At 42.5% G+C, this 23,378-nt stretch overlaps 1 protein-coding gene across 4 annotated transcripts in view; it reads left to right on the top strand.

Annotated features, from left to right (window-relative positions):
* LOC129707346 (rho GTPase-activating protein 21-like) overlaps nucleotides 1-23,378 on the top strand; it is a 159,119-nt gene that overhangs the window by 39,823 nt on the left and 95,918 nt on the right. For all 4 annotated transcript variants that reach the window (XM_055652324.1, XM_055652314.1, XM_055652340.1 and 1 more), the window contains exons 3-4: nucleotides 10,697-10,876; nucleotides 11,282-11,306. In XM_055652324.1, coding sequence (XP_055508299.1) covers nucleotides 10,697-10,876; nucleotides 11,282-11,306 — 205 coding nt within the window. The remainder of the gene's footprint in view (nucleotides 1-10,696; nucleotides 10,877-11,281; nucleotides 11,307-23,378) is intronic.

Below are 23,378 nucleotides of genomic sequence, written 5' to 3' on the forward strand. Positions count from 1 at the left end.
TGTATAGAAATAGGCCTCTGAGACCATGTACAATATAACCATATATAACCATATAACAATTACAGCACGGAAACAGGCCATCTCGGCCCTACAAGTCCGTGCCGAACAAATTTTTTTTTCCCCTTAGTCCCACCTGCCTGCACTCATACCTCCATAGTCTCCAGGTTTGGTGCCATTTTTAAAGTTGAAGCTGCAGCTGACCATAAAGACTCATTGCAGCTGTCGCCTCCATCCAGATTGTCCAGCGAACCATCGTCCCTCCTTGCCCGGTCACCATTCAGCCTTTGTGCCTCCTGCAGCCGTCCTTGCGGGTGTGAAAGGGAAGACCCCGGTTCCTCTTACCAACCGATTGTTCTTGCGTCTGCCATCACCAACTCCCTCCACCCTCCTCTCCAGTTCTCCTGTCCTCTGGGAGGGTGGGGGGGAGAAGCAGGGGCTGGGTTCGGCGGCTTACCCCTTCGGGCTTGGTGGCTTGGTTAATGAGCCTAGTGCCATGTACCCCGATGGTCCTCAGTCTTTTTCTCCGGTAAAGAATTCTAAAACTTGATGCATTGGCTCAAGGTGAGAGGGGGAGAGGTTTAAGAGGACCTCGGGGACACGTTTTTCACGTAGTGGGTAAATTGTATTGAAAATAAGCTGCCAGAGGAAACTAGAAATGGATACAATTATGACATTTAAAAGGCATTTAGATAGATGTCTGGATCGGAAGGGTTTTGAGGGCTATCTATGTCCAACGCTAACATGAGAGCAGCACAATATGCCGACTTGCTTGGCATGATAAGGTGAACCATAGGCCCTGTTTGCATGTTGTGCAGTTCTGTGAGGGTTTTTTTCAATTATTTGAATAAATTAGATTTCTAAATTGATGTTTCAATTAATATATAATTATGGTCAACTACATTTATTAAGAGACTAACTTTAAGGTGAGAAGGGGAATGTTTAAAGGAATTTGCAAGGCCGGTTTTCTACACAAAGATTGGAAGGTGCCTGAATAGTGCTGAATATGAAAGGAGGTGGAAACAGATATAATAAAGTTTAGGAGACATTTATACAGGGGCAGAATAGGCAGGGATATAGAAGAATATAGAGAAGACCATGTGAAGCCAGGTGAGATTAGTTTAAATTGGCATCATGTTCAACAGAGACATTGTGGCCTGTGGGCTTGTTCCTGTGCTGTATTATGTTCTATTGAAATTGAAAATCATAGAATCTATTCTGGCAAAAGAGGTCAGAAAAATTAAGTTTTATAATTTAACTATTTCAAAGTATAAAATTAAGGTAGCCAAATGTGTTTTTTGGATGTGGATACAGAAATATATAATTCTATCAAAATGATGTCAAAAGTAGGGGTTAGGGGTTCATTTTGTGATCAATCTTATCTGTTTTCTTACAGCATTAGAATTCGTACTCTATGGGGAATGGAACAATGCACCATAAATTCTGTATTTCTGTGTTTAATTACAGGCTGTAGTTTCCTGAATTTTATATCTTGCTTCAATAATGATTCAGGAAGTAATTGAGCCTATGACCTGTTCACCCGAGCACAGATTTTAACGAGGCCTGTTTATTTTGGTTTATGCAGTCATGACCTAAATTAAAGAATGCCATTTTGAACAGAATGGGACATAAACGTAGGTTCATTTTCTAATTGTTTTGAGTGAGCTTCATTTAAGCAGTGCCACCTCACTGTAATAGAATGTGCTAAAACATTTAAGAGCCACTGATTTTCTGTTTGATCTGCATTTCTATAAGCAAGGTCTAGGAGTAGCCTGATGTTTTGATTATGGTAAGTTCAAATGGTATCATTATCATTCACCATCTTATTCGTGTAAGGTATTTAATATTAAAGTTAAATTCTGCAACTTTGAAATAAACCCAAATGTTTGAAATAATCAACTGGACATAGCACCTATGCAGAATGAAACACAGTTTTATGGGGCTGTCCCACTGTACGAGCTAATTCAAGAGTTCTCCCGAGTTTCCCCTGATTCGAACTCGCAGAATTACGGTAATAGCCGCTCGTAGCTACTCTGGGCTCTCGTGGACATTTTTCGACATGTTGAAAAATCTTCACGAGTCTTCACGAGTTTACCACATTTCCCGAGTACCCGCCGTTAGCGTTATGAGCCGCTAAGAGACGCCCCGAGCTCCGACGCACCCGCTACGTACATTCTACGTGCTTACCACGAATTTGATTTTTTTTTTTTAACTCGGGAGAGCTCTTGAATTAGCTCGTACAGTGGGACAGCTCCATTAGTGTTTCAGACCAATCATGTTTCATCAGGCTAAAGAATGTTTCAAGTTTTCATGGTTTCAAGGTCAGTTTATTGTCACATGTACCAATTAAGGTACAGTGAAATTCGAATTACCATAGAGCCATACTAAAAAAAAGCAACAAGACACACAGCTACATATAAGTTAACATAAACATCCACCACAGCGGATTCTCCACATTCCTCACTGTGATAGAAGGCAATAAAGTCCAACTGCTTCCTCTTTTATTCTCCCGTATAAGCTCCCGCAGCCGGCGAGCAAAGCCCTGCATCGGTGCAATCGAAGGCCCCCCGTGTTGGGGCGATCGAAGCTCCCAGGTCGAGGTGGTTGAAACTCCCGTGTTAGGGCGGTCGAAGCTCCTGCGGCTTGGTGTTCCCGAAGTCTGTCTCTAACCAGAGACCGCGAGCTCCGCAATGTTAAAGCCTGCAGGCTCCTGGAGTTGGAGCCCCAAAATCGATCCTCGACGGGGATCGAGATTCAGTGATGGTAATGGGGCTGTCCCACTGTACGAGCTAATTCAAGAGTTCTCCCGCGTTTCCCCTGATTTGAACTCGGAGAATTACGGTAATAGCCGCTCGTAGGTACTTGTGGCTCTCGTGGACATTTTTCAACATGTTGAAAAATCTTCACGAGTCTACCCGAGCTTACTGTGTTTCCCGAGTACCCGCCGTTAGCGTTACGTACCGCTAAGAGACGCTCCGAGCTCCGACGTACCCGCAACATACATTCTTCGTGCTTACAACGAGTTTGTTTTTTTTTAAACTCTGGAGCGCTCTTAAATTAGCTCGTACAGTGGGACAGCCCCATAAGTCCGCAGGCTCCCGTGGTGGAATTCTCAAAGTCGGTCTGGCTGCTGTGCTTCTGTAGTTGCATGTATTGGAATTTTTGTCATGGATTTGACAACCCGCCTTATTCCATCTACACTATCATAATGGCCTAAATGTGTCAGAAAACAAGTCTATGTATCAGCATGAAGGTATTTAAATTAGTAATTCATCAAACTAACTGCTGGAGGAACTCAGTTGGTCAAGTAGCATGTTTCGAGGCAAAGATGTAGTTCCTGCATCAGTATTGATAGTGTAGAGGAGAGAGTGGAATTTTAGGATATGTATAGGAATTCCATGATTAAAGCATAAGCACAATCATCACTATATCCTTTCAGGTATTTTTACTTATTAACTTGATTCGAGTCATTGTTATTTTTGGTTATGATCCCGTTTGGGGAAAGTACCAATCATTTATTCTACCGCATTTTTCTTGTGCTTGAATGAGAAGGAGGTTGCCACCCCTGTTTGGGTCTGTCATCAGGTTGGTGTTTTCTGGAATGAAATGAATGTTAGAAAATGGGCAATAGCCTCCTTAATTCTGGAGGGTGGAGAATGCCAAAGATTCTCCTTTTTTACGAGAAGTTCCGATACACCTCAGTTTTTTCGTGTAACAATGTCTGCTCATTTGAAGTTCTCTCAGGCGTAAAAACACCTTGAAATCTATATCTTGCCATAATATCTGGCATATTTCATAACATCCCTTATTCTTCTAGAGCCAATCATTCCAGGAATTAGCCTTGTAAATATCTTTTGGATTATCTCCAAAGTGAGCCCTTTCCTAAATGAAGAAGAGTCTCGACACAAAACGCCACCCATTCCTTCTCTCCAGGGATGCTGCCCGTCCCGCTGAGTTAATACAGCTTTGTGTCTATCTTCAAATGACGTTGCACGCTCCAGACGGCTGTGCGTAAGCATGTAATCGCCCCCGACCTTCGCATGACTGTCTCGGCTCAACGCGACCGAGGTCGCGTAATTTGCGTGCCAAGGACACGCAAGTGGGACAGGCCCTTAAAGCTATGCTTCATCTAGTCTCTTGCATAAACTAATTAGCATTAGCATAACATAGACTGAATCCATTCAGCCTACTGTGTCTATGCCATCTGCTAGTCGATCAATCCTGTCAGTCTCATTCCTTTTATCCACATGGCATCTTATCAGTTTTACTCAGCTGTTTTGAGGGCAACTCTCTGTACAGGCCTGTAGTGGAGATGGTTGAGATTTTCAAATTCCTATGTGTAAATATACCAACAATTTGTCCTGGTCCAACGACATTGACAATATAGCCAAGGAAGTAGACCAAGAAATTGCATATGACGTGGACACTCAAAATAACTTCATTGGTTGTCACTAGATTGGCAGGGAGGGCAGGATCCAATCCATAACTGAGGCAGTTGAGAAGTCGGCATGGAAGGCGATAAAATGAATGTAAAAACAAGGAAATGCAGCTGCTGGTTATACCAAAAAAATTAACTTTTTTTTTCTAGTTATACCAAAGAAAGAAAGGAGCTGCAGATGCTGGTTATACCAAAGTCCGCAGAAGAAACGCCAACTATCCATGTTCTCCAGAGATCCTGCCTGACCCGCAGAGTTACTCCAGTATTTTGTGTCTTTCTTTTGTGATGGCAAAGTTCAGTGGACAGAATAGGCAGAGCATGGCAGGGAGCGAGGACGGATTGTTGGATTGAATTGCAATGATCTTGATGCAAGAGGTCTGAGGGGTAAGGCGGGTTAACTCCGTGTGTGGATAGGTACGTGTGACTGGACGTTTTGACCACTACAGGGCCTGTCCCACATGGGTGTTATTTGCCCGTCATTTATGCAACATCATTTACACGCCATGATGCACAACGCGCGTGACATCCACGTGACTCGTGTATGGCGTGCACTACACGCGCATGGTGCGTGGTGAGACGTGGTGGCGCAGGCAGTCGCGCGCGGCGCCACAGGTTTTGGGATTCACAAAATCTTCGCACGTCACTTGCGTGACACGCAAATGACTCCCAAGTAGGACAGGCCCTTACAGAAACCTAGTTAAATGAGGTTCAGCTTCATGTTCCAGAGTACCGTGCTACAGGAGAGATAGAGGTGAATGGAAGGAGGAAGTGTTGCTTTATTCGTTATGGAGAATGTAATGGCAAGTGACATTGTCGATGGTTCGTCTGGTGAGACCATGTGGGTGGAGCTGAGATGTGAAAAGTGATGATCATCTTGTTGGGAATGTATTATAACCCTCCAAATAGTCGACGGGGGTTAGAAGAACAAAAATACCAGGAGATTGCAGGCTGCTGCATGACTAATAGGGTTGACATAGTAGGGTTGTTTTTTTTAACTTTTCCAATGTAGACTGGGACTGTCCTAGTGCCAAGGGTTTAGACGGGATGGAATTTGTCAAATGTGTTCAGGAAACTTTCCAAGGGCAATGCGTAGATGGTCCTATAAGGGAGAGGGCAAAACGTGATTGACTCGTAGGAAATTGGGAAGGGCAAGTGACTGAAGTGCCCGTGGGCAAGCCTTTTTGGACCAGTAACCACAGTTCTATTAGTTTTAAAAGCTAGATAAAGACTGGGCAGATCCACAATTTAAAGTTCTGAATTGGGGCAAGGCCAACTTTGATGTTAGATAGGAACTTGCTAAAGCTGGAGTAAAAAGGGTATGCTGACCAGGACATGCATGTTCCTGATAAGAGTGAAGGGCAAGAAGTTGGGAGTAAGGAAGCTTAGGTGATAAGAGAAATTGGGGATCTAGTCAAGAAAAAGAAGGAGGCGTGAGACAGGTATAGGCAGCTGGGATTAAATGTATCCCAGGGGTAGGTTCTGGAACTGAGAAATATACTTAAGAAAGAAACAAGGAGGGCAAAAAAGGGGCAGGAGATAGCTCTGGTAAGTAATATTAACTCCAAAGGGAAAGAGGGTATCTAGAGGGAGAATAGCGCCCATCGGAGTCCAAACAGGTCATCTCTGTGTGGAGTCGCAGGAGATGGGCAAGGTACTCAATTAATATTTCTCCTCTGTTTCTACCATGAAGAAAGACATGAAGACTGGGGAACTTGGGTCAGTTGATGGAGATGTCTTGAGAACAGTACAAACAAGGAACTGCAGATACTGGCCAATCCACTGAGTTACTCCAGCACTTTGAGTCTTTCGAGAACATTTGGTATTACAGTTGAGGTGGTGAACGTTCTAAGTCGTATGAAGATAGATAAATCTCCTGGGCCTAATTAGATACGTCATAGAAAGCATTTTATCCGGATGCATCACAGCATTGTTAGGGAAGAGCTCCATCCAAGACCGCAAGGAATTGCAGAGAGTTATGGAAATAGCCCAGACCATCATGCAAACCAATCTCCCTTCCATTGACTCCATGTACACTCCACAGTGCCTCAGCGTGGCCACCAGCATAATCAAGGACAAGGACAATAAATCAACAATTTATTTAGCATGCTCAAAATACCATCATTTTAAATGTTGTTTAGTCAGAAATGCCTTCTTAATTTTAGTGCTGTTAAATTAAATTGCTCATATTTTTAAATGTTTTAATTGACTCATCTCAACCTCTCGAGCTACAATGTGGTTCTTGAGAAGGGCCTAGCTCTTACAGATCAACAAAAATGATCATAAATGTGAAAGCTAATGAACAAAATTGTGGAAAGCAGTCCACCATATTGGCTTGCTGAGTTTTTTTTTGTAATGTCAGTTTTGTTAATTTTTTTAAGAATGGGTTTAAATGTATTAATGAAAGAAAAACTAGAAAAAACTGCCAATTTCTTGCCGACTTGACAGATACACAAAAAATCTTTTCACTGTACCTGGGAACATGTGACAATAATAATATACAAAATAGATATATCCAGGTACACCATAGGAAGCTGGAGAAGTCATTGCAGGTGCCCTGGCTGATATATTTGAATCATCATTAAACACGGGTGAGATGCTGGACGACTGGAGGTGGCTAATCTTTTTACCTCTTTTTATTAAGAGCTGCAAGGAAAAGCCTGACAACTATAAACCAGTAAACCTAACATTTGTGGTAGCCAAGTTATTGGAGAGGATTCTGATGGATAAGATATTCATTAAGCCCGTTTTCATGGTCCCCTTTATAACGGATGTTGGATACGGCGGATGGGCCTGACGATGCCTGGGCTCACACTGTCTCCCCGGGTTCTGAGAGCACCCCTGACTGGCAAGGTGCACCATCGGGCTCTTCTTCACCCAACGCACGGTCCAGTGACACGGCTGTTTTCACAGTTCACATTGTAGCCTCAAGGAACAGTGCTTTTTTGGATCGCAACCACTGACATGACATGCTCGGTCACCTTGGGGCTTTCCGCCCTCTACCAGCTGCTGCTTCTTGCTGTCGCCGGTGGCTTTATACTCTCCCCACTGAACTGCCGTCACCTCCACCTCCCGTCACTCTGACCACTTGGCCTCGTTCCTGCCGCCCCGCCGACATATTCCACCTTGGAAGTGGCAGCAGGTGAAAGGGGACGACGCCCCGCAGTGACCAAACGCGTCTTGCCGTTGGGAGCAGCCTGAATGAAAGCTCGGTGATCAGGGGCGACAATATGAGCCACAACGACAACCGTGTTACCGGACCATGTGGTGGGTAAAAAAAGACTCGCTCATTCAGCAGGCATCAATCCGAAGAAGAGTCCTGACGTCACCAATCCATGTTCTCCAGCGACCCTGCCTGATCTGCCGAGTTACTCTGGCACTTTGTATCTCGTTCGTGTATTAACCATCGTCTGCAGATCTTTGTTTCAACTACATACAATGATAATACCGTACTCAGTTATAATGGACAATCAGCATTAACGGACACCTCCCCCCTCCACCCCCCCCTCATGGTCCGTTATATTGTACATATTGTATATGCATTTGGATAGACAGAGGCTGCTCGTGGATAGTCAGCGTGGATTTTTGCATCTTTCGAAGAAGTAACCAAAAAGATTGATGAGGACAAAGCTGTAGGCGTTGTTTATATCGAATTCAGCATGGCATCTGAAGAAGGGTTTCGGCCCGGAACGTTGCCTATTTCCTTTGCTCCATAGATGCTGCTTCACCCGCTGAGTTTCTCCAGCTTTTTTTTTGTGTAACCTGGCATTTGATAAGGTTCCACATGGGAGGATACTCTGGAAGGTTAGATCGTATGGGATCCAGGGAGAGCTAGCTGACTGGATCAAGAATTGTCTTCATGGAAGGAGGCAGAGGGTGATGGTGGAAGGTTGTTTTTGGAAGATGCCTTTGACTAGTGGTCCACAAGGATCAGTGTTGGGCATAGTACTGTTTGTGGTTTATATCAACGACTTGGATGAGAATGTAGAAGGCATGATTAGCAAGTTTGTAGATTACACTAAAGTGGGTGCTATCGTATATAGTGAAGATGGTTATCAACATTTCAGCAGGACCTTGTTAGTTGGGCATGTGGGCTGAGGAATGGTTAATGGAGTTTAATGCAGTTAGTGTGATTTGTTGCATTTTACAATGTCAAACAAAGGGCAAGACCTTCACAGTGAATGGCAGGTCTTGGGGAGCGTTGTGGAGCTGAAGGATCATGTAGGAGTGCAGTAACATAGTTCCTTGAAAGGTGCATAGGGTGGCCAAGAAGGCTTTTGGTACATTTGCCTTCATCAATCAGATGTTGGTGTGGCTACATTTGGAGTATTGTTCAGTTTTGATCACCCTGCTATAGGATGGAGGTTGTTAAACTGCGGAATGCAGAGAAGATTTACGAGGAGGTTTCCAGGACTTGAGGGCCTAAACTATAGGGAGAGGGCGGGCAGGCTAGGCGCAGGAGGATGAGCGATGATCCTGCAAGAGTGTATAAGATCATAAGGGAAATAGATAGGGTGAATGCATAGGGTGAATTTACCCAGAGTGGAAATCGAGAACCAGAGCACATAGATTTAAGGTGAGAGATGAAAGATTTAATTGGACGCTTAGGGGAATAGAGGGTGGTGGGTATATGGAACAAGCTGCCAGTAGTTGTGGCAGGGACTATAGCAACATTTAAAAGACATTTGGACAGGTACGTTGATAGATAAGGTTTTAGAGGGATATGGGTCTAACGTGGGCAGGTGGGACTAGAGTAGATGGGGTATCTTGGTCAGCTTGGCAAGTTTGGCATGTTTCCGTGCTGTATGACTATATCATTTGTTACATATCCAAATTGGCATCTGACGGTATTGGAACATCTGTACTGGCAAGTGCAAGTGGGACTTCCTGCAGGTTTCCTGGAATAGCTCTGTGAATGTTCAGTTTTATTATAATTTCATTTATTTCATTTTAAAAGTTTGGACCAGATTTGATGTGGTTGGAATAATGAAATAATTTATTAAGGTGAATGCAGGGAATATATTTTCCATTGCAATACCCATATTCCCAGGAAATATATGGTGTGCATAACCTCGCATGTCTGGTGATATGGCCTTTGAAATCTTTCATATCCCATCCATTGCCTATAAACATTTTTCATAATGAAAGTATGGCCAGAATTGTATACAATATAGTACGGCCTGGCAAGGTTTGCAATCAGTTAGTGCAGCTCTGCTTTTCACTTCCATGTCTCTAAAGATGCATCAAACTGTTACTTACTGATTTATGTATTTGTACTCCCAGGTCTCTTTACAGTGTCTATTTTCCCAAATTTTTTCCTAATGTTTTACTTTAAACTTTGAAATATGTGTCATGCCAATTCAGATATTTTTTTATTTCAAAATCTAAATCCTTAACAAATGATGAACAACTGTAGTTCCAGCACTGATCCAAGTGAGATTCCGCATTTTAACTGTCACTCTAGAAGTTGTACTTTACTACTTCTCTCTGTTTTATAAACTGTTATTACTCGTTTTACTAAGTTATTATTAAGTTATTATATCCTCTGACACTTACTGTTTTCATCTTGATCATTTATCTAAATGCATTACATTTACCATATTGTCATTGTGGAATCTCTTCAAATAATTTAGTGGCGTTGGTTAAATATGACTTTCTCTATTTATTTTTCTAAATATTTTTACGTTTTCTCTTTTAGTCGAGATTCTTCCATTTTTCCTATCATTGACGTTAAGCTGACGAGTGAATATTCTATTTTACTACTTAATTTTGTGTATGATGTTGACTTTTTGATAATCAAATAATTATAGGTTTGATGTATAATAAATAACAGCTCTACAACTTAAATTATGCAGATGTAATCCAGCTGACATGATTTTTAGTCTCTGAGTTTATTGTTGAGCTTTAAATGCAGTCATATTCTAATCACAGGTTTTAATTCAACATCCACATGACCTGTTTCTCTGGTAAATAAACAAAGTAATTATTTAGTATTTCAGCCATTTGTTCATGTTCTGTTTCTGACAGTTGTTATTGATTTTCTGCCGTCGGATTCCAAATTTGTATACATTTATTACCAGAACAGTTGCCCCCCCCCCCCCCCCCCCCGGCTGCTCACTGTGCTGTTACTATCTCAAAAACTATTGAATCAAAGGTTAATACACATTTTTGGCTGGATGCAATGTTTCATTATAACTCTTTAACTGTATTGTGTAATTTTCATTTATACTACCAGTTCTCAACTGATTTATTTTCTTCCCATAGGGAAAACATAAGAAGAATGGGTGTGGGCAAGTCGAGAGCACTTCACCACAGGTGGATGACATGTTCTCATGGGGAGGCCCAAAAACCATTAATTTACGACGGAATTCACAGGGTTTTGGATTTACGCTGAGGCACTTCATTGTATACCCACCAGAGTCAGCTGTACATACCAATATGAAGGTCAGAATCAACAATTTATTTAGCATGCTCAAAATACCATCATTTTAAATGTTGTTTAGTCAGAAATGCCTTCTTAATTTTAGTGCTGTTAAATTAAATTGCTCATATTTTTAAATGTTTTATTGGCTCATCTCAACCTCTCGAGCTACAATGTGGTTCAATGTGGTTGTGGGCCTAGCTCTTACAGATCAACAAAAATGATCATAAATGTGAAAGCTAATGAACAAAATTGTGCAAAGCAGTCCACTATATTGGCTTGCTGAGTTTTTTTTTGTAATGTCAGTTTTGTTAATTTTTTTAAGAATGGGTTTAAATGTATTAATGAAATAAAAACTAGAAAAAACTGCTCATATATATTACTTTTTGGAATTTGAACACTGGAATTAACTTTATTTATTTTGCCAGGATGAAGAGAATGGAAATAAGGGATGTGAGTATGACATACATCTTTTCAGTTTATAAGAGTAGTGATAGCATGAGGCAATGGTTTAAACTTGGTGTGCATGTTCTATAACCTGGGCTCTGAAATTAAAGTTTTCATAGCTCTGTGCTAACCCTAAATTTAATATCCACCTTTGTGTACTAATTGTAAATTTCTCAAGTGGTACACATACATTTACTTGTACTAGTTTTGAAGATAATTCATATTTTCTCAAATAGATTTTTGTAATTTGTATGTGGCGTAGCATTGTCAACAAGATCAGTAACTATTATAATTATAAATATCCTAATTACCTTTGAGCACCACTTTGAACTGCTGCAGTCCTTCTCATGAAGCGAGAGTTCTCATGCTCACACTGTAATTAGAGTTCTAGACCCAGTGAAGATAACGGACTGGGGATATATTTCCAAGTCAGAGTTATGTGTCACTTAGATGGGAACATACAGGTTGTGTTGCTATGCTGTATATGCATGCAGTTCACTGCCAAAATAATTGTCTTATTTCAAATTGATACATATGATGCCACTTGTTGAATTTGGCTATCCTTTAATGTGATAAGATAAGATGTTAATATAATTACACTACATTGCGTGTTAAAGAAATAATCAGGAAACTCCTAAATTTATTTTTACAAATTAAAACCTAGAAAATCTACTGGAGCAGCACTTTTTCTTTCAAACCCTGCTATGACACAAAGTGAAATAGAAGAATTGACATTTCTGAATCCACAGCAATTAGGAGATTTGGCACTTTCTTATTTTTGTCACCATTGATTCTTGGGATCATCTAGTTTGCAAATTATTTGGATGTGCTTGAATTATTAGGCCATTTTGTTGTATTTAAATGTCAGCTAATTTTCTAGTATTATTTTTCACAAATAACCTTGTTTCTGACCAGGTTGCAAAAGACAGAGTTTCAGCTTCTACTAGCTATATTGTAATATTTGCCAGGCTGTGTATGCATGTAGACAAAGAGGATAAAATGTACCCACTAACTAAATCAATCCAAACTATGTAGCAAAGCATGGAAGTACTTTAGTGTGCTAGTGTAAAGAGTTTGTTTTAACATCTCTTTGCTTTAACAAAACGTTTGCTTCACTGTGCCACTGTACCGCCGTTAATGTTGTTAAGCTAGAAAGGGTGAAGAGAAGATTTACAAGGATGGTGCAGAGACTTGAGGGCCTGAGCTGTTGGGGAGAGGCTGGGCAGGCTAGGACTTTTTCTTGGAGTGCAGGAGACTAAAGGGTGATCTTAAAGAGGTGCATAAGATCGCAAGGTGAATGCAGAGTTTTTTTTAACACAGAGTAGGGGAATCAAGAACATGCAGGAATACTGAGATGCTCTTCTGAAATAGTGGAAAATGTGTATTTATTTCATGCACCCCAGTGTAATCAGAAGTAGCAAAGTGGCAGTAAAGCATGGTGAATATCTTTTTTTTTTGGTCTGCTATAAACTCAGTGCTTCATTAGAGAATATATGCACGCAATAAAAACAACATGGTCTAAGTTTGGCTATAATTAAAGCTGTCATATCATACTGTAACATGAGATTAAATATAATGCCAAAATAACACACTTTAATTTTAAATGAAAATGATTTGTGGTAATGTGATATCTATGAATTTTTGCAACTGTCAAACAGAAAACAAATTAAACCGGCATTTATATTGCATCTAGAGAATCTGATTATAGAATAGTTATCTCGACCAGAAAAGAAAATGTAAATATTGAAGCATTTTGTTTGAAAAATACATTACCCAATGTTCAAATTGTATGCTTATTCAATTTGTAATGTAGTTTTGTTTATTGTCAAGTGTATCGAGGTATAGTTAAAAAATGTTTCTGTTATGCGCTATCCAGTCAGTAGAAAGACTATACATGATTACAATCAAGCTGTCCACAGTGTACAGATACAGGATAAAGTGAATATGAATTTAATATTCTCTTGGAAAGTCTGTTATTTTAAATTATAGACCCAACTTATTATCAGCACATAACCTGCCATTCTATCATTATAACAACCATATTAACTGAAAAGAACCTAAAGAAAATTACACTAGATTGTATGTAAAAATTAGGTCCACACTGATGTCCTTTCTTTTGCTTTAGAACTCTTTTTATTAAGGTCATTTAAAGATCATTATAAAGCAGTCATGCGGACCTTCCTCTAAAATATTTTATGAATACAAAGTACAGTATTTATCATGATAATGGCAGGGTTCTCACTTGTTTACGGGTTGCAAGGAAATTTCTAAAGGCATTTTATGATAACAGCTGTTAAAACCGACTATACCCACCTGACAGGTTAAACATTACACTAACTGACAAGAGATTGCTGCAGCAAAGACATAACTGCAGCAAATGTTCTTTTGGTAATATGTTTAAAGATGTCAAAACGCCACATTATTGAACATTCAGATTAGATGTATGTGTTGTGAACAGCAATGAAGATACCCAGTTTGTACGCACCAGATTAAAAAAAAATATTGATAAACGCTGTTTCCATCATTCCCACTTCAGAATTAACGTTAAAATTTCAACTGAAATATCAAATTTGTGATGTATGTGCCCGACTGTAGAAGTAAAACCTGGATAAATCCAACGTATAGTTGTGAATGTTGCGCATTAAATAACTACAGTATAGATACTCCATATTAAGAGCGTTGATTTGCCGTTAAAATGAATTCTGTAATAACATGTCAACAGTAGCAGTGACAATTGAACGCTGCGGTTTTAATGTTTCACCTGTTCACAATTTAATTAATATATCTTTATGGATTAAAACAAATAATAACATTGGGAATTAAAACACATTTGATTGCATTCTGTTATCAAACATAGTCATTGTTTGCTCTGAAGACATTTCCCGGACAGTAGGGTTGGGGGTGTGAATCAGTGCGGGATGGATAGATGGCGGGGGGGGGGGGGGGGGGGGGGGGGGGTTGAGAAGGCAATCGGTGCGGAATGGATGGATTGAGGCAGGGGAATTAGTGTGTGTTGTTTGGAGTAGGTAGAATTGTGAGGGGAGAGCGCAGGGGATGACAGTGGGGTTGAATGGGGGGGGATCAGTACGGGATGGATGGGGGAGATCTGTGCAGCAGGATGGATGAGGGGGATCAGTACAAGGTGGATGGGGGGGATCAGTACAGGATGGATGGGGGGGGGATCAGTACAGGATGAATGGTGGTTCACTACAGGATGGATGGGGGATCAGTGCAAGATGGATGGGGGGGATCGGTGCAGGATAATGGGAGGGAGCAGTGCAGGATGGATGGGAAGGGGGGTAAGTACAGGATGAATTGGGGACCAGTGTAGGATGGATGGGGGAGTGGCAGGAGAGTCAATGCAAGGTGGATAGGGTGATCAGTGCAGGATGAATAGATCGGGAATCATGCAAGGGGGGTAGGGGGGGGGGGGGGGGGGTGGTGGGGGGTAGATGGGGACTGGAGCACGGGGGATGTCAGTGAGGATTGAATAGAGGTGGAAATGGGGATCAGTGTGGGATGGAGAGGAGGGGACCCAGGATTAGTGGGGTTGAGGGGGGCGTACAAGAGAGAGAGAGAGGGGGGGGGGGGGGGGGGGGAGGTGGGGAGGAAGGAAGGTCAGCGCTCCTCGAACAACACAGCATCATCGCCCCGCTGCCTTGGCCATCCCTGTCCACCGCCAAGTGCAGCCCCCAAAGGGTGAGGCAGTTGGGATCTCCTCGCCACAGCCTCCCCTCCTCCGCCAGCCAACAGGAAGGTGCCGGGCCGAGCGGTGCAGGTGCTTCAGACGGCGGAAGGGGGCCTCCTCCTTCCTCCCATCTCGGTGTGGGACCTCCCTCCTCCCGGCCTCGGGTTTGTTTTGAAAATGGATATCGCCGTTGGCAGAGAGGCAAGCAACGGCGGGCGGGGTGCGGGAGGAGGAGGTGGAGCCGCTGTCACTGCTGCTGTGCGGGCCCATCATTCGCTCCGATTCTCCGTCACCCCGCACCTAGTATCTTTGCCCCACACTATAGCTGTCGCCGCCGCCGCCGACACGAAATGTTCCTTCTCTCCAGAAATGCTGCCTGACCCGCTGAGTTACTCCAGTTTTTTGTATCTTTATTTGGTATAAACCAGTATCTGCAGTGCCTAGCTGGACAAAATGACTCGGCATTTAGGTTGCCCGGCAGGACTTTAGGTGGCCATTGGCACCCGGGCAACTGTTAATTTTGAGCCCTGAATGGTATGCAAATATGTAACCTCCAGGAGATTTGACCTATATTTTCAGTTCACTGCTAGTCAGAAGGCTTTAGGCATAAATTTAATTGCTGGGTAGTGAGTTAGTTATGTCGCAGTTTTATTGTTAGATTTCAAATAACTTTCATAAATGAATTTAAGTTTGGATGAGGTTTCCTTTTCCTTACCAATTACCCTGTTGGAAGTAGACAAACAAAGATGACTGCATCCAGTTGACTGTGTGAATGCTCAACAACTTGCTATAAATAAGATTATCGTATTTCCCGGCAATGAAGACGCTATTTTTTACCCTAAAATAAGGCCCGAAAATTTACCTGCGTCTTGGAGACGGAAGGTTAGCTTGCTAGCCAAGAAAGATAGACTTGGGCCAAATCACTTTTAAAACATGTGGGGGGGACACATTGAGGCCTAACACGGGTCGGCAACCTACACCCGGATCCGGTCCGTAACCCGAACTCGTACGGCCGCCGCCGTTTTTTTTTTTTTTTCAATTAGTTTTCGCTATCTGGGAACTGCAGCCAGTCCCGGGGTACGCAGGCGACCTGTTCCACCTTAATAGGTTGAAGGCCAACAGCAAAGTCAGTAACACCACCATCATGGAGCTTTAGTACGTGGACGACTGCGTCATTGCAGCACACTCTGTAGAGGACCAGGGCATCCTGCATGTCTTTGCCACGGCATATAGAGCCATGGGCCTAGCCTTAAATATCAAGAAGACCCAGGTCCTACATCAACCTCCACCCAATCAGCCGTCGACCCAGCCCACTATAAAAGTGGACAACACCACTCTTGAAAACGTTGACCACTTCCCCTACCTTGGCAGTATTCTTTCCTCAATAGCTGGCATCGCTTCTGAGGTCAACCATCACCTGAGTTGTGCCATCGGAGCTTACGCCAGACTCAGAAAAAGAGTCTTTGAAGACTGAGACCTAAAGGCTCAAACAGAACTGCTGGTCTACAGAGCCGTTGTCCTCTCCACCCTGTTGTATGGAGCCGAGTCATGGACCACCTACAGCAGGCACCTGAGAGCCCTGGAACAATACCATCAAAGATCCTTACGAGAGATTCTGAGGATCAGCTGGGAGGACAAACGCACCAACATCAGCGTTTTGGAGGAAGCCAACATGACCAGCATCACCCCCACATGATGCAGCACCAACTTCGATGGACTGGCCTTGTCATCCGCATGTCCAACATGTGTCTCCCTTAAACAAATCCTGTACTCTCAATTGAAGGAAGGTCGGCGATCCCCCGGCGGGCCAAAGAAACGCTTTAAGGACAACGTCAAGAACAGTCTGAAGAAATTCCACATCACATCGAGCAACTGGGAGCACATTGTACTGGACAGGCGATTCTGGAGGAAATCTGTGTAGGAAGGAGCTGCATGTCACAAAATGGAACTATGCCATGATGCAGAGACAAAGCGACAGCACCGTAAGGAGAGAGTGAAGGGGGCTCGACGACTACCAACCATCGCCAGTCTCAACTACCCACATTGCACCAAGGTGTGTGGATCGCAGATCGGCCTCTACAGACATCTGCAGACTCACAAGTAGACAACCCTACGGAGAGGAGAGGACAGTCATACTCGATTTCAGTGACCGCCGATGATGATGATGATGATGAAGACACAGTTATGTAGTGTGGAACTTGAGTCGCCCATTGGCAGGATTGAGTTAGGCACCGAGTTCCTTTCCAGGAAGCATTTTATCGTGCCTCGTAAATTTTATTCTAACAGTCCAATTGCGTTCATGTCTGGGTACTGCTTCCAAGCCAAAAATAGCCAGATAATTTTGCAGTTCAATTTCATGACTTCGTATTTGTACTTAAAATGCATTGTCATAACTGAAGAGAAAAAAAATTGAAGCTGTAAATTAAAACAAATAGCACATAGTAAACAAATAGTGATATGACCTGTCATAGAAACATAGAAACATAGAAATTAGGTGCAGGAGTAGGCCATTCGGCCCTTCGAGCCTGCACCGCCATTCAATATGATCATGGCTGATCATCCAACTCAGTATCCCGTACCTGCCTTCTCTCCATACCCTCTGATCCCCTTAGCCACAAGGGCCACATCTAACTCCATCTTAAATATAGCCAATGAACTGGCCTCGACTACCCTCTGTGGCAGAGAGTTCCAGAGATTCACCACTCTCTGTGTGAAAAAAGTTCTTCTCATCTCGGTTTTACTTGTCATCTCGGTCACTTGTAAGGTGTTAGTTAATTAATTGTGCTGATACAACAAGAGTCGGTGGGGCCCCTCCCTTCTACCCAGTTCTTCAAGGATTTTTTAAGCAACTAAACCATTAGCAGCTGGAAATCTGAAGTAAGCACAGAAAATGAACGAGTCCCTCTCCCCCCCCATATTTAATCACTGTTACTAACATCCTTTTCTGGTTTGAATTTTAATTTTTAATGGCATTTCCTAAAATTGAGTTTTGATCAACACTGGACTATAATCTGTAAACAAATTATCTCAAAAAGAACTTTTGGGAAGGATATGTTATTCATACATTGTATCCATGGGGAGCAGTTCTAATCTTATAATCTCCAACATCTCGACTAGATTGAATCATTTTAAAATGTTACAAAACCTAATAAGCCCATTTAATCCCCATACCTGTGGATATCAAACGGAACCTTTGCATGAGTAGTTGGGGGCATAATTCATCATTCTCTTCTACCTACCCCTCCTTCCTAAAGGCATTTATCAAAACTTTTATCTGCAGAAGAATTTTAATCATCCATCAAGGAAGGAAATTAATTACCAAGGAAAATCTGCAGCAAGTGTAATAGTTATGTTCCTCCTGCCCCACCCTGCCCTCTCCCAACTACCTCCTGACCTTGTTTATACAAACTTGTTTATAACATCATCTTGCTGAAGCAAAGCAAGGATGTCATTGTCCCATCAGGGACACATGACAATAAACTCACTTGAACTTGAACTTGCTTTGAAAAAGGCTCGTTATTCCTCATTTGTGGCAGCCTGCAGTGTCCCACAAAAGAAAAATGTCATCAATTGCTACTTTTCATAAAGTCAGTATTCTCAAATAAAGATGGAAATGACTGGAAACATACAGCAAGCCAGGCAACATCTGTGGGGAAAAAAAAACAACTCAACATTTTAGTTTTTTCTTCTTAGAAGTCATCTTTGCGTGATATTGACTCAGTTGTTCTCTCTTCATTACTCTTGATTTGCTGGTCATATTCTACCACCCTGCATTTCACGTCATTTAATGTTTTTTTTTGTTCATATTTTAACTTCCTAACTGTCCATCAACTGGATGACCCTTTACAGCTGCTCATAATGGTGACAATGGACATAACCTATCCCACCTCATCTGCAGCTTGTAACAACATGGTCTTCTCGCTGTCTTCATTCTGTCAGAGGGCAGACGTTGCCTCTGTTTCTCTTTTCCCATGTGCTGGCTGATGTGCTGAGTGTTTAAGCATTCTCAGTTTTTTTTCAGATAGCCAGCGACTATTTTTTGTAATCATCTTAAATTTTCTCAGTCATAGTAACCAAGTGGGAGATTCTTGCAAAAAGGTTTCCACTTGATTTTACAGATAATTGAAATATATGCATTCTGTGCCTTTGTTGTATTCTTTATGGACCTATGTCTCAGTCTTTATTTACTTTTGTAGGCTGGAATATTGAATGGAAAGTGTGGGGTCAATTTTTTTAACTGTTACCATGAGCAAGCAAACTGGTATTGAGCACAATTCTACTTTTACTTTCCCAAATACCCATAGAAACAGTACAGCACAGGAATAAGCCCTTTGACGCACCATATCTGTCCCAAACATGATGCCAAATGAATCTCATCCCTCTGCCTGCATGGGATTCAAATCCATTCCTTCTATATGTGCAATCTATAAGCCTAAATGCTTCCACACTGCCCTTGGCAGCATATTCCAGGCACCTGTTACTCTCAATGTACCAAACACGGTGCCCATCGCATCTCCTTAAAATTGTCCCCCTCTTCCCCTAAGCCATGTCCTCTCGTAAGATAGTGATGTGAGGGAAGAAAAAATGTTAGTTAAGTACGAAAAGCAAAAAATAAGAAGGGAAAGTAGGTAATCAATCAAAGTAAGATTATGAAAAAGGAAATCAAGTTAAACAGCCAAATCAGAAAATGATGTAGAAATTGGGTCTACACCATCACCCAGTGGCCAGTACATGAATCTGCAATGCAGATGACAAATAGGTGTCTTGGATATTACTCGTTGTACTAAAACTTTGTCATTAATATAAATGACAAAGTAGCAGAAACTTCTGAAGCTCAATTTCATGTCTTCTTATTTGCACTTAGAGTGGATGACCAAAACTGAGAAATAAAGCAAAATATATCTTAAAAAGATAAATATTGGGAAGAAAATGTTATTTGCACATTGTGTTTCAATTTTTCCCCAAAACATTGAATTTATATGACTGGTAGGTTTAAGTTTGTTATTGTCGCTTGTACCACCGAGGTACAGTGAAAATCTATGGTCTGCATGTTATCCAAACAGATCAGATTTACTATACATAAATACAATCAAATCAAACTCTCATACAATAAATAGAGTAAAGGAAAAGATACAGAGTGCAGAATATCGTTCTCAGCATTGTATCGCGTCATTTCCATTGACAAAGTTCAATGACTGCAATAATGGTCCCTTGGGACAAATTGAATTCCAGATGATACTGTCACAGCTGTCCTGCAGAGTGGCCAACTAATGCCTAGGCTTTAAGTGGCAGAACCAGAAAAGCACCCCACACTCCACCCCAAGATGCCAATAGCTCGTGTTGTCAAAAACGTTTTCAACTATAGATGTATCTATATGTCTCAGATAATAAACACTTTAAAACACTTGAAGTATATTTATGTTAAAATGTTTAAATTTTAATACTTTTCAAATCCTATTTAAATCACTGAAATTGGATAGTAAAGGAAGAAGTAGAGAGGTTTCAAAGAGATATAAATAAGTGAATGGGCAAGATGGTATATAATTTGTAAAAAATGTGCAGGTCATTTTGGTGTACGAAACAAGCGAGATATTCTTAAATGATAAGTTAGAATCATAGTCATACAGCCCAGAAAGAATCCCAACTTGCCTATGCTGAACAAGATATCCCATCTACACTAGTCCACCTGCCCGTGTTTGACCCATACCCCTTTAAACCTTTCCCATCCATGTACCTGTCCAGTATCTTTTAAATGTTGTTGATGTTCACAGGAATCTAGGTATGCTTATAAAGTCAAGTTGCTGATAGTCGAGTGCATCTAAGTGCAGCAAAAGGGTAAATAATTAAATAGTAAGTTGCCCTTTATTATGAGAACAGTTTAATTAAAAGTGAGGAAGTCTTATTCCACGTGTATGGGTCTGCGGTGAGACTGCATCTAGATTTTTGTGTACAGTTTTGGTCTCTTGCGCTTTCTTACCTAAGAAATTATGTACTTGCTAAAGTGAGAATTCACTGAAGATTCACCAGACTATAAGAAGAGATTGTTTAGACTAGGCCTGTATTCTCCAAAATTTAGAAGAATGAGAGAAGGTAATACTGAAATTTACAAACATTCTTGCAAGCCTTGACAGGCTGGATGCTGGGAGAATGTTTTGCTTGGCTGAGGAGTCCAGGACAGTTTGGGAATAAGGAGAAGACTGACTGTTATTGCGAAGAAAAGCCATTACTTCTTTGAGGGTGGTGAATCTTTGGAATTCTTTATTCCAGAGGCGAATGAAATTTTGGTCATTGAGTTCATTCAAAACGGGAATTGATAAATTTCTGGAAATTAATGGTATTAGAATAGTACTGGAAAATGTATGGAGGTAGAAAAATAGTAATGTTCTTCATGATCAGTAGAAAAGGCATAGTTCTTGGATTCCATTTGAACTTGTGTTATGTAACCTTTTATTTGTGTTTTGCCAACATTCACTTCATCACTTCTATAAATACACAAAGGGATCTAAAATTAAGTTTGTGTGTAAGAAGGAACTGCAGATGCTGCTTTAAACCGAAGATAGCCACAAAGAGCTCAGTGGAACAGGCAATATCTCTGGCGAGAAGGAATAGGTGACGTTTTGGGTCAAGACCCTTCTTCAGACTGGTTAGGGATAAGGGAATCAAGATATATCACAGTGATGTGGAGAGATAAAGAACAATGAATGCAAGATATGCAAAAAAGTTAAGATGATAAAGAAAACAGCAGGTTACACAGAAAAGCTGGAGAAACTCAGCGGGTGCAGCAGCATCTATGGAGCGAAGGAAATAGGCAACGTTTCGGGCCGAAACCCTTCTTCAGACTGATCGGGGGTGGTGGTGGGTGGGGACAAGAAAGGGAAAAGGAGGAGTAGCCAGAAGGCTGGAGGGTGGGAGGAGACAGCAGGGGAGCTGAGGAAGGGGAGGAGACAGCAAGGACTAACAGAATTGGGAGAATTCGATGTTCATGCCCCGGGGGTGTAGACTCCCCAAACGGAATATGAGGTGCTGTTCCTCCAATTTCCGGTGCTGCTCGCTGTGGCCATGGAGGAGACCCAGGACAGAGAGGTCGGAGGCGGAGTGGGAGGGGGAGTTGAAGTGCTGAGCCACCGGGAGGTCAGCTTGGTTATTGCGGACCGAGCGGAGGTGTTCGGCGAAACGATCGCCCAACCTCCGCTTGGTCTCACCGATATAGATCTGCTGGCATCTAGAGCAGCGGACGCAATAGATGAGGTTGGAAGAGATGCAGGTAAACCTCTGTCGCACCTGGAACGACTGCTTGGGTCCTTGAACGGAGTCGAGGGGGGAGGCAAAGGGACAAGTGTTGCATCTCCTGCGGCCGCAAGGGAAAGTGCCCGGGGAGGGGGTGGACCGAGAGGGAAGGGAAGAATTGACAAGGGAGTTATGGAGGGAGCGGTCTTTGCGGAAGGCAGATATGGGGGGAGATGGGAAGATGTGGCGAGTAGTGGGGTCACGTTGGAGGTGGCGAAACTGACGGAGGATTATTTTTTGTATGTGACGGCTGGTGGGGTGAAAGGTGAGGACTAGGGGGACTCGGCCCTTGTTGCGAGTGCGGGGATGGGGAGAGAGAGCAGTGTTGTGGGGTATGGAAGAGACCCTGGTGCGAGCCTCATTTATGGTGGAGGAGGGGAACCCCCGTTCCCTGAATAGTGAGGACATTTCAGATGTCCTGGTGTGGAACGCCTCATCATGTAGGGTGAAAATGAGAACCTAGTGCGACTTGGGTGTGGAGGGGGGGGGGGGGGGGGTAGGGATAGAGAGAGGGAATGCCTAGGCTACCTGGTGAGAGAAATCAATATTCATACCACTGGGCTGTAAGCTGCCCAAGCGAAATATGAGATGCTGTCCCTCCAATTTGCATTTAGCCTCACTCTGATAATGGAGGAGACCGAGGACAGTATGGTGTAGGAATGGAAAGCAGAATTAAAGTGTCCAGCAACCGGGAGATTAGGTTTGTTCCAGCGAAGGTGTTCTGCGAAAAGATCGCCCAGTCTGCGTTTGGTCTTGCCGATGTAAAAGAGTCCACATCTTGAACAACGGATATAGTAGATGAGGTTGGAGGAGGTGCAAGTGAACCTCTGCCTAACCTGAAAGGACTGTCAGGGGTCCCTGGACAGAGTAGAAGGAAGAGGTATAGCGACGGGTGTTGGATCTTCTGCGGTTGTAGGGGAAGTGCCCGGGGAGAGGTTGGTTTGGGTGAGACTGGATCATTTAACCAGGTAGTTGCGGAGGGAACGGTCTCTGCGGAAGGCGGTAAGGGGTGGAGATGGGAAAATGTTGCTAGTGATGGGATCCCGTAAAGGTAACGGAAATTTTGGAAGATTATGTGTTGTATGCGACAGCTGATGGGGTGG

The sequence above is a fragment of the Leucoraja erinacea genome, chromosome 2 (assembly GCF_028641065.1).
Source record: "Leucoraja erinacea ecotype New England chromosome 2, Leri_hhj_1, whole genome shotgun sequence".
Taxonomy (NCBI): Eukaryota; Metazoa; Chordata; class Chondrichthyes; order Rajiformes; family Rajidae; genus Leucoraja; species Leucoraja erinaceus.